We start from the raw sequence: 15,325 nt of genomic DNA, 5'->3' as shown, positions 1-15,325 counted from the left end.
ATCAGCGAGAAGCAGAGGTCTCTTTATGAAGCTCTGGAAAAGCAACAGTATTACCAGGGTTCACTTCAGTCAATCTCCTCTCAAATGGAGGCTCTGGAGGCCAAACTGAGTGAGCCTCTGGAGGCAGATAAAAGCCCAGATAACCACATTAAGGCACAGGAGGTGAGTTGTTAAAGTACAATAAAGGTTTTTAAAAGGTTTGATGGAAAGAGAGCTTTCATAATGACAGGGTAGGGAGTTGTCAGACTTCCAAAGTAATGTAAGAACTCATGATAATGCAAAGTATACTTTCAAACTATGTCAAACATAAAAAATATATTTTGCTAATGATGCATGTCGGTAGAAAACACATTTGGAGCCACTCTTGTCACCTTGTGACAGGACTGTATTTATAATATCCCAGTAAATCATTTTTTCTCTCAACATCACATTGCTGTCACACTAAATGGATTGAAAAGGGAATTACTGCTCCTATATCCAAATTTTGAATTTGTGATATTTATTGTATGGTAACAGTCACAGTATCTGCAAACATCAAAAAGATAATACTTCCCTTTAACAAACTTAGAAATGAAAATGAAGTCAGTCAATATACAGCATGCAACACCTATAACAAAGTTGTTCACTCTAGGGTCTAATAGAAGAGATTCAGAGTGTGCAGGAGGAAATCGACAGGCTGCAGACAAGCTTCACAGAGGATCTGGCCTCTGATGCTGTGGACTCAGACGTGGCTGACCAGTTGGCCATGCACTCCTCCCTTGCTGTGTTAGCTGAGAGGATGGCCACCATCCACATGAAGGCCTCAGGGAAACAGCAGCTATTGGAGGTACTCTTTGTGAAGATTGCAAAAGTTTTTTTACTACTAATAGTAGCTAATAGTTGTGCTCTGCCCCAGGAGCGCATTAGTGACCGCCTGGAGGGTCAGCAGCAGGAAGAGGCCATACAGCTCTATCACACCAAAGCAGAGGAACTGGACTTGTGGTTGACCAGAATGCGCAGTTCTGTAACCTTCTTCCTTGAACCTAGACCTCTAGAGGAGACAGCTATGGAGGATCAGCTTGCTGAATGTCAGGTAAGAGCTCCCCCTGCTGTTCATTCAGAGCAAGGGATGCATACATGTTAATTGGAATTATCAAATGAATTAATTTATGAATATGCATATGAGGTTGCTTAATATGTCATAGCAAATTGGCGGGAATGGCAATACGGTGTTCTGGAATACTGTTTTCTATGTGTTGTCTCTGGTTAGCACATTAATGAAAATGTGCCTGTTGATTATTAATCTTTGTCTCATACTTTAATGTTTTGTTTCCCGGATCCCAGGAGAACCGGAACCTTTCAGTGGGTAAACAAGAGTATTAGAGCCATTTAAAGGGGCGTTCAGATGGCTAGGCTCCTAAGCGTGTACAACTAGTCTTAAGAAGATTATGCAGATGTCTCTGTTTGACAAGAGTTGTTAGCTGCATAGGGCGGAATACTCAGGGGTTGTGGCTTTAAGACGATTAATAGATCCTGCTGCCATGATTGGTGTTGGTGATAAAGCTGCTAGAATATCCAAGTAGGTGAATCCTAGGGAACGGGGAGGGTAAGGCAGTATGTGGAGTTACACTCTTAGCCTTTGAAAGACCTTCTGGAGCTATCAATAGCAGAGTAGTGGCAATGGTGTTTAAAAACAAATGTTTCTTCAAACTTTGGATCACCGTTCATTGATTGGCATCGTTAGCTTGTCTAGACTTATAATGGTGTTCTGCACACAAGCGTTACTTTTGAATGTGTGCTTGAACATGTATCCTGTAGAGCATGGACCGTGAAGGATTAGTGGTAATATGTTGCACAGGAGGCGAGGCTGGAGGGGTGGGCCAAGGATGAGAGCTGAGGGAGAGCTCTCCTTGTCCTGTAGCTGGGGAAAGCTTGTGGTGTAGGGGGGTTCAGCCAGACCCTGGCCCCCTGTATGTCTGGAGCGTTTGTTGGACTGCTGTAGGTGGTGTGACGTGTTACCATGTTTGAGCTGGCTTCTCTCCTCCTGCTGCTGCAGAACATGCTGCTGGAGATTGAAGAGAAGGTGCTGGCCCTGTCAGAGCTGTCCATGCACAGTGAGAGCCTGCTGCTGGAGGGCCGGACAAAGACCAGAGAGGAAGCCGAGCAGTTGGCTGGGAAGATACGCATGTTGAAGGGCAGCCTATTGGAGCTGCAGAGGATGCTTCAGGACAGGCGGAACAACATCGAGGTGAGGTGGCATCATGCTTTCAATGTTGTCATGTGAGGCTAAACTTTTACAATACCACATTAGGCTCAGTCCCTACTGTTGGTACCTTGCTCACAATGTTGATTAAAACATTTTCAACCTCACAGGATGACGTTTTCTGTCTAACTGCACCATAAAGAACATTTACTCTTGAACCACCATATTTACACTCACCGGCCACTTTATTAGGTACACCTGTCCAACTGCTCGTTAACACTTAATTTCTAAGCAGCCAATCACATGGCGGCAACTCAATGCATTTAGGCATGTAGACATGGTCAAGAGAATCTCCTGCAGTTCAAACCGAGCATCATTATGGGGAAGAAAGGTGATTTGAGTGACTTTGAACGTGGCATGATTGTTGGTGCCAGAAGGGCTGGTCTGAGTATTTCAGAAACTGCTAATCTACTGGGATTTTCACGCACAACCATCTCTAGGGTTTACAGAGAATGGTCCGAAAAAGAAAAAACATCCAGTGAGCGGCAGTTCTGTGGGCGGAAATGCCTTGTTGATGCCAGAGGTCAGAGGAGAATGGCCAGACTGGTTCGAGCTGATAGAAGGGCAACAGTGACTCAAATAACCACCCGTTACAACCAAGGTGGGCAGAAGAGCATCTCTGAACGCACAGTACGTCGAACTTTGAGGCAGATGGGCTACAGCAGCAGAAGACCACATCGGGTTTGCCACTCCTTTCAGCTAAGAACAGGAAACTGAGACTACAATTTGCACAAGCTCATCGAAATTGGACAATAGAAGATTGGAAAAAACGTTGCCTGGTCTGATGAGTCTCGATTTCTGCTGCGACAGTCGGATGGTAGGGTCAGAATTTGGCGTCTACAACATGAAAGCATGGATCCATCCTGCCTTGTATCAACGGTTCAGGCTGGTGGTGGTGGTGTCATGGTGTGGGGAATATTTTCTTGGCACTCTTTGGGCCCTTGGTACCAATTGAGCATCGTTGCAACGCCACAGCCTACCTGAGTATTGTTGCTGACCATGTCCATCCCTTTATGACCATAATGTACCCAACTTCTGATGGCTACCTTCAGCAGGATAATGCGCCATGTCATAAAGCTGGAATCATCACAGACTGGTTTCTTGAACATGACAATGAGTTCGCTGTACTCAAATGGCCTCCACAGTCACCAGATCTCAATCCAATAGAGCATCTTTGGGATGTGGTGGAACGGGAGATTCGCATCATGGATGTGCAGCCGACAAATCTGCGGCAACTGTGTGATGCCATCATGTCAATATGGACCAAACTCCCTGAGGAATGCTTCCAGCACCTTGTTGAATCTATGCCACGAAGAATTGAGGCAGTTCTGAAGGCAAAAGGGGGTCCAACCCATTACTAGCATGGGGTACCTAATAAAGTGGCCGGTGAGTGTATAAGACCATCATAATACAATAGGCTGACCTACGTAAGTGTCTAGTACATTTGTCAGCATAACAAGCAAAACAAAAGATGTCAAACCAGCTAAGGGAATAATAAATGTTTGTCCTTAATAGCTTTTCTGTGACAGCTCTTTGTTTCAGTATTTCTTTACACCCTATGACAAATTTGCAAAACCTGTGACCCAAAATTGAGTTAATGCAGTTGATATTCCTGCTTCTTCCTTGCGGATGTGTTTCCTTAATATTTTATTTTTATTTTAGGACTCGCTGCAGGAACAAGAGGACAGTGAATCAGACTCTAGCCTCTCTCAAAGTCCCAGTGTGCAGGACTGGCTGGCCCAGGCCAGGACCACACGTTCCCTGCAACACCAGGACAGTCTGCAGAGACAGAGGGTACATTTTCGCATATTTGTTTTGTTTACTTTTTTATAGTGCTCAGTCTTCATAGCAAAAAGGCAGCCCCAGGCTATTGATACTACAATTAAAATCTCCTTTCTCAAATGAGTTGTTGTCAATTGTTTTTTAACTTATTGCCACTATCACACAGCACACTTGCTGTGAAAAGATATATTTTTACTATCAAACTGTTGAAGAATACAATGATAATCTCATGTTTATAAAATACAATTAAAATACTTTGACATCATTGTAGCACCGCACAGTGTGTCAGAAGCAAATTAATTATATCATACAAACTCCAATTTACAGTAAATGGTTTGCTATCTAGGAACTGGAGGAGCAGCTCGCAGAACAGAAAAAGTTGCTTCAGTCAGTGGCAAGCAGAGGAGAGGAGATCCTTATCCAGCAGGCCTCGCCCAGCAGTGCCAGGTATTTTACAATTATTTTACAACTATTATACTATACATTTAACTCAAATTAATTAGTAAAATGTTCAGTTAACATCTGTAATGATTCCTGTAGCAGACTATAAATTGAGCATTTATTAAGTCATGTTTCTGTCCCCGTGCAGTACAACAGAGTCATTTTCACCAGCAGCTTTGGTTGAGAGGGAATCTCAGGCTGCTCGAGCGCAGATGAGGCAGAAATGGGAGAGCCTCAGACTAGAGCTCAAAACTAAGCTGCAGCTCCTGCAGAAAACCCTGGAGCAGGACCACAAACAGCCAGTATAAACCTTTTTGTGTTGTTATTGTTAGTATTAAGCAGCAGTGGAAGTGAAGTGCATTGACCTGTTCCGTTGTTTTTCTGCAGGTATACTCCAGGGCTTCTCGTGTGACCACAGCTGGAACACTGTTTAAAGGAGAAACACAAGCTGACAAATCTTCCCTGAATAATCTGTATGATAGCTTCAGACAAACAATAGAGGACATGACCACTCAGGTATTTCTATAACATTATTGTACATTATAATGCCATTCTATTGTAACATTGAAATATGTAGTTCAATATGTTCCACGGAAATTTGCAACACTCTTGTGTGTACATAGGCCAGTGGTGGTGAGGCACAGGTGGCGCAGATGGAACAGCAGCTCTACACAGCTGTTTCATCCACCTCCTCTTGGCTGGATGGTGTGGAGAACAACGTCTTCTCAGGCTCAGTGCTGCTGGCTGAAAATGCAGACACCCAGCTTCAAAAGCAGGAGGTACATTCAGGCATATTTGTGCAGCTTCTATCATTTTTGCAGAAGGTTTTATAGCAAATCATATGAGCATGTTAATATCAATGAAAGTTTCCTAAAGTTCATTTGACAATAAATTAGATCTCTGTAGGAAGTTGATTACTGATACAGTTTGTGGCTGATATTTGAAAAGTTCTGCTGTATGGATATAATCTGCATAATAGTCGTCATTTTGCAGTTGAGTATTTTTTAAATCTTCCTGAACTGTTTTTGATCTTTCCTGCAGATCTTAGAGAACGATGTGAGGCATGTCACAGAGGAGGTAAAGCTCAGCCAGGCTCTGTTAGCTGGGTCTTCAGTGTTGAAACAAGAGGACCAATCGCTGCTTGAGGACAACCTTGACTGCCTAAAAGAGAGATTAGGAGCTCTGGGTTGTGCTCTGGGGACACGCTGTGACCACATGAGGACCAGAGCACATGAGCTCACAGCCCACCAGGTTTGCCTAATATTTTGTGTTTGTTGCTTTTCAAGAATGTTTTATTTTTTCTTGAAAAATGACCACTATAAAAACAAAACATTTGCAGAACTAATCACTCTTCAGGAGATGTTGATTCTTATAAATGTTCTATAAATTGTCTTGAAAGACTGAGTTGCAGCTTCTCCAAACTGCTTTAATTGAGACCAAGTGCCAGGTCCTACAGGCCTTAGCTGGAGCCATGGATAGACCAGCCTCAAAACAACTAGAGGTAATGAAAGCTTTAGCATCACATCCATGCACACAAACACACCCCGCTTTTCTCTCAACTTACAGAGAACAAAAAAATGATTGTGAATGTCCATTAGGTTATTGCCTGTGCAGAGGAGAGCTTGAAAGACTTTGAACAGAGGATTACGGAGCTCAAAACCAGAGGAGCAACACTACAGGCGGATCAGATATCAGCAAACAAAATACTAAAACTCCAGGTAATGTACATCACTGAAAACCATGCAGTAAAAGCTGCTCAGTCTAGGTTTTACCTATTTCTGTTCTTTGTGTGTGTGTTTTCAGGATTCCTATGAGGAGCTGGTGATGACGGTGGGTTCCCGGCGCAGTGGGCTGAACCAGAGCATGGCTCTAAAAGAGCAGTACGAGCGTGCTTTGCAGGATCTGACAGACCTGGTAGACACAGCTAAAGACAAGATGGCTGCTGATCAAAGGATAGTTGTCAGCTCTGTCGAGGAAGTCCAGAATCACCTGGACAAACATAAGGTTTGGTCAACTTGCCGCTCTGTTAAAGTAGAAAGGCTTAAGTAATATTTATAATTAAACATTAAACACAGCCACAGCTAAGGCATGTGTGTGTCTGCAACACTACTGAGAGAAAAATAACTGCTCATTGGTGTGTTTATTTGTGTGTTTTTGTGTTTTCTAGGAGTTCTTCCAGGGTCTGGAGTCCCATATGATTTTAACAGAAACATACTTCAGAAAAATCAGTGTTCTGATGCTTCCCAAAGAGAGTCAGGCCCTGGAGGAGACACTGGCTGAGGCTCAGAGCGTCCTCAAAGAGGCACACAGTAAAGGAGTTGAGCTCGAGTGTATCCTGGAGGTGAGATATAAAATACTATGTGTGTTAACCATTATTTTTCTTTTGGAAGCATACTGACATAATGAAAGGAAATCTGACTATGTCAGTATTTGAAATGCTTATTTTCCTGTCCCGGACAATATGTAAAAACGTTTTTTTGTCAATATACTGTATGTTTCTAAATGAAAAGGAATATTTATTTATAAATTGTGGAAAAACCTCTCAAGTTACCTCTGCTTGAAAACTAAAGCTGAAAAAGCTTAGTTTACAGAGAATTTACTGGAAAGCCTTTTTTTTCCTCCATAATAGGATAGCACAGCAGTTGCTAGAGTGGTTTTCATCTAAGGTTTACTTGCCAGCTTTTTCAATTTGAAATATTCAATGTGTGTGTTTTTTTTTGTTAGACTTGGTGCCGCTTATTGCAAGATTACCAAAGTCTGAACTGCCAATTGGAGGCAGTTGAAGGAAACATCCCGACCGTTGGCCTGGTGGAAGAGACTGAAGAAAGACTAATGGACAGGATTTCATTGTATCAGGTACAAAGTGTCATCAATGCAAATTTTAGAATATGGCATAATGGGGACCAGAAGCCAGCACACATGCATTTGTTTTCCTCTTTGAACTTCTTGGTATAGATTTTACTCTGGGAAGATTTGCTTTACTTTTATTTAATTCACTCACACACTCTCACTCTCAGTTTCTTCACCCAACTCTTCTCAGCTGGTGTCGCTCTAGCTACAATGTCACTTTTTAAAGATTTTGTTGTCCACCTGCCCCTTTCCATTCTCTGTAAAGGGTCTAAAGGGCAGACTGACAGAGTACCAGCACAAGCTTCACCAGGTACTGGATGAGGGCAAACATCTCTTGCTGGCGGTGTGCTGTCCCGCACTGGAGAACCAACTTACTCTGCTGGGGGAACACTGGCTCAACAACACCAGCAAGGTCAACAAGGAGCTACAGCGCTTGGAGGCCATCCTCAAACACTGGACCAGGTCAGAAACAGAATTGTTTACAAATCAAATACAAATGATATCCCATAGAGGCTAGGGGTGGGGGAAAAAATCAATACAGTATAGTATCTTGATATTTTCAGTGGCAGTTTGTCTGCTTCACAATCCCATTTTACAGCAATAAAATTAAAGTGATATGAACAAACAGATAAATGTATCTTTTTAGACAAAATAGATGTTGACAAAGTTTCCTTTTGGGGACATCATTTGAAATAGGGAAAAATTAGAAGTTGGAAAAAAGGTTATACAATGCAATTTTATCGCAGAGTATTGCAATATGTTTAAAATCACAATAATTGTGATGATATGTGACCCCTAATAGAGACCCTGAAAAGCATTATCTTTAGAAGGGTCTGTAAGATGGGCAGCTGAGTGCACAAAACAACACTTAAGCAGATATACTGTACAAGTGATTTATTATCAGAAATCACTTTGTTCTATGATTAAGTTGTGGTTTTTCTCTAGGTATCAGAGGGAGTGTGCAGAGCTTAGCGAATGGCTGCAGTCGGCTCTGGAGCGTCTGGAGTTTTGGAATACGCAGGCGGTGTTAGTCCCACAGGAGCTGGAAACTGTCAGAGACCATCTCTCTGCTTTTCTTGTAAGGCCACAGTTTTGTACCTGTATTGATCCGGGAATTCCAGCTCTTCTCAAGGAACAGTGCTATAACTAGTAAACATTTATGCAGATTTATACAGGTCCTTGTTGCTTGAGTCAATGGTGCTTACAACTGAGCCACCATACTACATATAGAGCTATATATATATACACACACACACACACACACATAATATAATATATATACACATAATATAATATGCACTGTATTCACAATGTTACAGCATAGCTGGTATAAGACTGTAAAATAATGGCTTTTTTAAGTGTAATTATTAGTGTAAGTTGTATTTCCTATAATTGTAATAGTGTTGGTAGTAGTACTTGGATATAATAGTAGTAACAATCTTGCTGTTTCATCAGCAAAAAGTGTAGTATATAATATCATAATATCAAATATACCTTTGATTGCATAATAGCTGTTGATTCCTGTCACTGTCTGTCTCAGGAGTTTTCAAAGGAAGTTGAAGGCAAGTCCAGCCTGAAGAGCTCAGTACTAACCGAGGGCAACCAGCTGCTGCGTCTGAAGAAAGTGGACACGGTGGTGCTGCGGTCTGATCTGGCACGCATTGACACTCAATGGACTGAGCTGCTTACACGCATCCCAGTGGTCCAGGAGAAGCTGCATCAGGTATGGTCACAGTCAGCCAGACTGAACAGGCTAACAGCAAATAGGATTACCCTTTCTGCTGCTTCACTCAAATACTGACGTTATCACACAAGGCAGCATGTGAGTTTTTGTCTTCCTGGATGTTTAACATGCTGGTCCAATGGGTTTAATTTTTTTTTCAGATCCAAATGGAGAAGTTGGCCTCCCGCCATGCCATATCTGAGCTGTTTAACTGGATATCATTGATGGAGAATGTCATTGAGGAGAATGAAGAAAACCTCAAGAGTGCAGTGGGGTCAAATGTGATTCAGGACTACTTGCAAAAATACAAGGTAGTGGACTTCATACAGATTTAGAGGTTCATGAAACTTTTGACTTTGTTTACAAAGTGTTTAATGTGATTTTTTTTGATAGAAGGACAATATGTGACAGCTACATACATTTGTATGTAGTATTTCATGCATTTCAAGGAAGTAAAAGTTTTTTTTTTTTTTTAGGGTTTTCAAACTTATTTATATTTTTTCAGCTACAAATCAAATTATATAAGACCATATGTGTACGTCCAGAATTTAGATTTGTTTAAACATGTTCTCTATTGCATATTTGAGTATTTATTGTACGTACACTGACTAACCTGATTGATAAGGATGATGTAATGCAATTTTAATTGGAAATCTACTGTTGTTTCCTCCAACTCAGGGTTTCAGAGTAGATCTAAGCTGTAAGCAGCTGACTGTGGACTTTGTCAACCAATCAGTGCTGCAGATCAGTGGTCAGGACGTGGAGAGCAAACGCAGTGATAAGACTGACTTTGCTGAGCGACTGGGAGCAATGAACCGACGCTGGCAGATCCTACAAGGCCGCATCAATGAGAGGGTGAGGCCATAGGCGCTGAAACTGGTTAATACAAAACTAGATAGATAGAATAGTTTAGTCATCCCCATAGGGCAATTCAGAATAACAACCATTGTCATTTATTAATGCAAAATGAGGATGTTACAATTTAATTTGTATGAAATTCTTACAGATCCAGTTCCTTGAGAGCCTTTTGGATATGTGGTTGGAGTATGAGAGCAGCGTTCAGTCCATGAAGTCCTGGATGGCAACTCAGGAAGAAAGGTTAAAGAGGAAACACCGGATAGAGGATTTAACATCTGTGCAGAATGCTCTCAAAGACTGCCAGGTATGCAGCTATAAACACTGATTTATCAATACAGGTTATACCCGTACATGCTGTTATTATTAAGATCACACCCTTTTTAGTCCATGTTTTTTATCATGTGAAAACTAATAACTTTTAGGAAATGGAAGAGTTGGTTAAGGAAAAAGAGAAAGAACTGGAGAGGGTGGAGGAGCAGGGCTGTGCCCTCGTCCAGAACAAGACTGATGAGGCCTGTGCTATCGTCATGGAGACACTCCAGGGTGTCAATCACACCTGGGCTAACCTGGATCACTTGGTAAGCTTGCCTGTTCTCTTTCCACTCTGTTTTTTTTGATACATCAGTTAAACCAATCTATCTACGCTACTCTGCTCTTTCTTGTTCTTTTCTGGTGAATTTACTCAATGTCACTCACACTGCTTTTTATTACACCTTTCACAGATAGGACAACTAAAAATCAGCCTGAAGTCAGTGCTGGATCAGTGGAGTCTATACAAGCGAGCTTCAGAAGAGATCAATGGCTACCTGATGGAAGGAAGGTACTCTGTATCCCGTTTCCGCCTGCTCACAGGCTCCCTGGAGGCTGTTCAGCTGCAGGTGCAAAGTCTGCAGGTATGTTAGGACGAAGAAGTGTTTGATTTATTATACCTGTCAGCTGGCCTGTAGTCATCTAGAGAAATTTGTTTACATTGATTGCATATGTGTTTCTGAAATCTTGTTGCGATGAAGATGACATTTATTATATTTTTCATTATGGGAATGTTTCTAAATTTGGTGTTAGCCACAATTTTTCATTGCTGTTGAATTAAGCACTGTGTTGTCATCTTTTAAGGATTTGCAAGAGGAACTCGAGAAACAGGAGAGCAGTCTGAGAAAGTTTGGTGCTGTGATCCACCAACTGCTGAGGGAGTGTCACCCTTCAGTGTCAGATTCTCTCAACAACGCCCTTAAGGATGTCAATGCAAGGTGATCTTAAAATAGAGAAAAGTAAAATTGTAGGCATTTTAGCTGTCAAGGCACCTGCTTTAGCATCACTGATTGAGACATTTGTATTGTTTTTATTATCCCTTACATTGATCCATGTCATATTTGCACCCAGATGGACTGGTTTACTGGAGGAGATTGCAGAGCGTCTGAGAAGCAGCAAAGCCCTGCTTCAGCTGTGGCAGCGCTACAAGGAGCTTTATGAGCAGAGCTTCAGCAGCATTCAGCTGCAGGAGGAAAAGGCAGACCAGCTCCTCAAGCTCGCTTGCAGCAAGGACATTGCTGACGAGGAAGTGTCCGATTGGATCCAAGAATGCAGCGTGAGTGAGGCCACAGCTATGCCACTGTTGACTCAATCTGCATCTAAACATCTGTTCAGTATTATGTTTCTATTTTAAGACCTTCTTAAGAAAGCCAGTATGCAACATGTAGTGAAATAATGTCAATGTCAATTTGTATTTCTATAGCAAAACAACAACAGTTGACCAAACTGCTGAACAGGGTCAATTTCAAATACATAAATAACAAGTTTATAGACAACCAAACAACAACCAAAGTGAATCACAGGGAAACAAAACAACACTTTAAACATCAGAAACCAGGTTAACAAATGTTAAAAGCTACTGCAAAAGGCTGTATGTTTCTTTTTTTTGCTGCAACATGATTGCTTTCAAACATTTAGCAGATTTTTGTTTATTTTCCTCAGGTGAAAGTTTAAATAATGTCAAATGTCCCTGTGTGGCTAACAATTGATGCATATACCTTTTTTACATTACTTTCTTTTTATTTTGTTTTAGTTTTGAATGAAAAGATACTCTATTCTACTACTACTCTACTTTAAATTGTATGTGTGCTTTGTCTCAGGAGGTGCTCCGGTCCCAAGCTCCGGTTCAGGCCTCCCTGCAGGTTCTCCAACAACTGGGAGATCAGCTGAAACAGCAGGTGGACACATCTGCAGCATCTGCCATCCAGTCAGATCACCTCTCTCTCACCCAACGGCTGGCTGCTGTGGAACAGGCTCTTACCAGACAGCTCACCACACTGCAGGTACAGAAAAGGAATTACAACAAACAGTTTAGACTTCAATGTCAAATAAGAATCATGAATTTTACACTTATTGGCGGCTGACGTTTCTCTTTCACACCAGACTGGAGTTCAAGACTATGAAACCTTCAACGATCAGCTGGATTCACTGGGGTGCTGGATAGTTGAAGCTGAGGAGGCTCTGAAAGTGCACGATCCCAATGGCTCCACTGACCCCACAGTCCTCCTAGACCGCATGCAGGAGCTCAAGGTTTGTTTGTTTTTTCCTTTTGTCCATTAGTTGAAATAATCAACTGATTAACCTGTAATTAAGAAATGTAACATTTCTCTCTTGTCCTCTACAGAGGCTCATGCTGAAATTCAGCAGTATGGCTCCTGAACTGGAGCGTCTCAATGAGCTTGGTTACCGACTCCCTCTCAACGATTCAGAGATCAAACGCATGCAGAATCTCAACAGGAGCTGGTCAACAACCTCAGCACAGGCCACAGAGAGATTCAGGTATAACACATAAAAAGATCTGGTAAATGTAAAAATAAGAAATGTGCAAGCCTTTCCCAAAGGTGGTTAAAATGCTGGATATCCATTCTGAAAATAAATGTTTAAATACATCCCATCCCAGCACAGTTTTATGACACGCTACAGAAGTTAAAACTGATGAGATTGAACAGAGGGACTGGCGCAAAAAACCTCACAACCTTAATGATGTTCAGTAAAGGCCAATGTTTTACGTAACTGAGATGATGGAATTGGTGGACATCAAATTGATGTATTTTGTTTCTTTTTTTGGTACTTTGCAGCAAACTCCAGTCCTTCCTGCTGCAGCAGCAGACTTTCCTGGAGAAGTGTGAAACCTGGATGGAGTTCCTGGTCCAAACGGAAGAGAATCTGACGGTGGAAATTTCTGGGAACTACCAGAGTTTGATGGAGCAGCAAAAAGCTCACGAGGTAAGAGTCCCTTTGAAGTAAAGGACACTGAAACAGCTGTTTTTTTAATTTATTCATTAATAATCATCAATATGTTCCCTTCCAGTTATTCCAAACTGAGATGTTCAGTCGGCAGCAGATCCTCCACTCTATTATTAGTGATGGACAGAGGATGTTAGAGCAGGGTCAGGTGGATGACAGGTAAGAGCACAAAAATACATTGTTTCTCATCTGTTAGTTTCATATTTTATCCAATATTACTCTGAATAGAAGATTGCAAGACAAAAAAATTGATTGTCAAAGTCTTCCTTTTGACAATCCTATTACTTCCCCCTCCTGCAGACATGAATTCAACTTGAAGTTGGCTCTCCTGAGTAACCAGTGGCAGGGCGTAGTGCGGCGTGCTCAACAGAGGAGGGGAATTATTGATGGTCTGATCCGCCAGTGGCAGCGCTACAGAGAAATGGTGGAGAAGCTGCGCAAATGGCTGGTGGAGGTCTCCCACCCTGCAGAAGCCCTTCAGGCAGGGGCAACAGTCCCTCTGCAACAAGCTCGCTCAATGCTGGATGCTGTTCAGGTACAGAATGTAAAGCTTACAAAGTACACATCTCAGATTTATCTAGATGGTGCTGGACAGAATACATTTTGTGTTAAGTCCACCACTAATCTCTTCAAAATAGACATATAGCTTTGTCATGGTGACTAAGAAGTATTATGGTGGATCCTGGCAAAATAGCTAAATCTTGATTAATGAAGAGAGAATAAACCTACTCAGAAAACACTGAGCTACAGCTAGAGCCAACTATATGATACTCCAAAAGAGGAAACAGTAAGAGCAATTTGTTGTTTGGGCAGGAGATTGACAGGTCTGTGTGACTGTGCTTTTCTTGGTCAGTTGAGGGAAAAGGTGCTTCAGCGTCAGCAGGGCAGCTACATCGTAACAGTGGAGGCAGGCAAACAACTGCTCCTGTCGGCTGATAGCCGGGCGGAGGTGGCCCTGCAGGCAGAGCTTACTGATATTCAGGAGCGATGGAAACACGCAAGCTCCTGCCTGGATGAACAGAAAAAAGAGCTTGCCACCTTATTAAAGGTAAAAAAGACAAATTGACAAACACTGTCCTAATACAGAAATAGATGTCAAAATTACTATTATTTTGCTATTAAACTCCAAGTTATATAGTACTAATGCAGTTGCAACCATTGTTTTGTCATGTGCAGGATTGGGAGAGGTGTGAGAGAGGTATTGGTGGATCACTGGAAAAACTTCGAGCCTTCAAACGGCAGCTCTCTCAGCCTCTTCCTGATCACCAAGAGGATCTGCAGGCTGAGCAGATGCGCTGCAAGGTAACAACCTTGAAGCATTTACAAAACTCACAAACAAAACTTTACACACTCACCAATAACTCAAGGCTGCAGTTCAACTTTGCTTTGGAGACCTTGACATAAAAAGTTTGCAATCACTGTAGACTTCTTTAAATAAGTTAACTAATATGTATAGCTGCCTTTGAAATACATTCAATTGAATGTTGAATGTTTTAATAATATTACTTTTGTTTCAATACCAGGACCTGGAGAACAAATTTGATGGCTGGACTGGGGATCTGGCCCATCTGACTGTACTGCGAGAGTCCTTGTCTTGCTACATCAGTCCTGAGGACCTGTCTGTCCTGCAGGAGCGAATTGAGCTGCTGCATCGACAATGGGACGAAATCTGCCACCAGGTACAGTGCACCACACAGTACATGTGCATAGATGATTTTATGAATATAGTGTGTACTAGTTATTTTATCAGCTACTGGAGCATTTTTAAAATAAAACTATAGACAATAACATCACAACTACGCCCTGTATCACAGAGTATTAACCACTTGTAGGTGTCACTATGTGAAACGCTGGTCTTGTCTCTGCAGTTCCTTGAGATGCCAAAAGGTGGTACTGGTGTCAAACGTGATCATAAAACTGTTATACTTTGGTTTTGTTGGTGTCAGTTTGCCAACATCGAATACAGCTTACTATCATATGCATAAAAGACAGACTATCTATATGTCTAATTGGTTTTAGAAATGCAACTGAATCTTATGGATAGAGAATGTTCACACACAGACTTTCAATTCATAGTATAACTAAAACAATAAGAAAATATATTACTTTGCATTTCACTTTAATTTTACAGTTTCCTGTGGAGAGCATTTGCT

The 15,325-nt window shown here is 41.7% G+C and overlaps 1 protein-coding gene across 4 annotated transcripts in view; it reads left to right on the top strand.

Moving 5' to 3' along the window:
- Positions 1-15,325, top strand: part of syne1b (spectrin repeat containing, nuclear envelope 1b) — an 83,122-nt gene that overhangs the window by 55,865 nt on the left and 11,932 nt on the right. For all 4 annotated transcript variants that reach the window (XM_032500789.1, XM_032500790.1, XM_032500788.1 and 1 more), the window contains 34 exons: positions 1-162; positions 632-826; positions 896-1,072; positions 2,036-2,227; positions 3,905-4,036; positions 4,371-4,471; positions 4,614-4,767; positions 4,853-4,981; positions 5,089-5,244; positions 5,507-5,716; positions 5,865-5,966; positions 6,064-6,183; positions 6,269-6,469; positions 6,633-6,806; positions 7,190-7,321; positions 7,581-7,777; positions 8,261-8,393; positions 8,856-9,038; positions 9,200-9,349; positions 9,717-9,893; positions 10,045-10,200; positions 10,319-10,474; positions 10,619-10,789; positions 11,010-11,143; positions 11,277-11,481; positions 12,026-12,208; positions 12,309-12,455; positions 12,550-12,704; positions 13,004-13,151; positions 13,237-13,331; positions 13,473-13,707; positions 14,026-14,220; positions 14,349-14,474; positions 14,696-14,851. In XM_032500789.1, the coding sequence (XP_032356680.1) occupies positions 1-162; positions 632-826; positions 896-1,072; positions 2,036-2,227; positions 3,905-4,036; positions 4,371-4,471; positions 4,614-4,767; positions 4,853-4,981; positions 5,089-5,244; positions 5,507-5,716; positions 5,865-5,966; positions 6,064-6,183; positions 6,269-6,469; positions 6,633-6,806; positions 7,190-7,321; positions 7,581-7,777; positions 8,261-8,393; positions 8,856-9,038; positions 9,200-9,349; positions 9,717-9,893; positions 10,045-10,200; positions 10,319-10,474; positions 10,619-10,789; positions 11,010-11,143; positions 11,277-11,481; positions 12,026-12,208; positions 12,309-12,455; positions 12,550-12,704; positions 13,004-13,151; positions 13,237-13,331; positions 13,473-13,707; positions 14,026-14,220; positions 14,349-14,474; positions 14,696-14,851 (5,439 nt within the window). The remainder of the gene's footprint in view (positions 163-631; positions 827-895; positions 1,073-2,035; positions 2,228-3,904; positions 4,037-4,370; positions 4,472-4,613; positions 4,768-4,852; positions 4,982-5,088; positions 5,245-5,506; positions 5,717-5,864; positions 5,967-6,063; positions 6,184-6,268; positions 6,470-6,632; positions 6,807-7,189; positions 7,322-7,580; positions 7,778-8,260; positions 8,394-8,855; positions 9,039-9,199; positions 9,350-9,716; positions 9,894-10,044; positions 10,201-10,318; positions 10,475-10,618; positions 10,790-11,009; positions 11,144-11,276; positions 11,482-12,025; positions 12,209-12,308; positions 12,456-12,549; positions 12,705-13,003; positions 13,152-13,236; positions 13,332-13,472; positions 13,708-14,025; positions 14,221-14,348; positions 14,475-14,695; positions 14,852-15,325) is intronic.

The sequence above is a fragment of the Etheostoma spectabile genome, chromosome 20, assembly GCF_008692095.1.
Source record: "Etheostoma spectabile isolate EspeVRDwgs_2016 chromosome 20, UIUC_Espe_1.0, whole genome shotgun sequence".
Taxonomy (NCBI): domain Eukaryota; kingdom Metazoa; phylum Chordata; class Actinopteri; order Perciformes; family Percidae; genus Etheostoma; species Etheostoma spectabile.
This window is presented reverse-complemented; position numbering and strand designations above follow the sequence as displayed.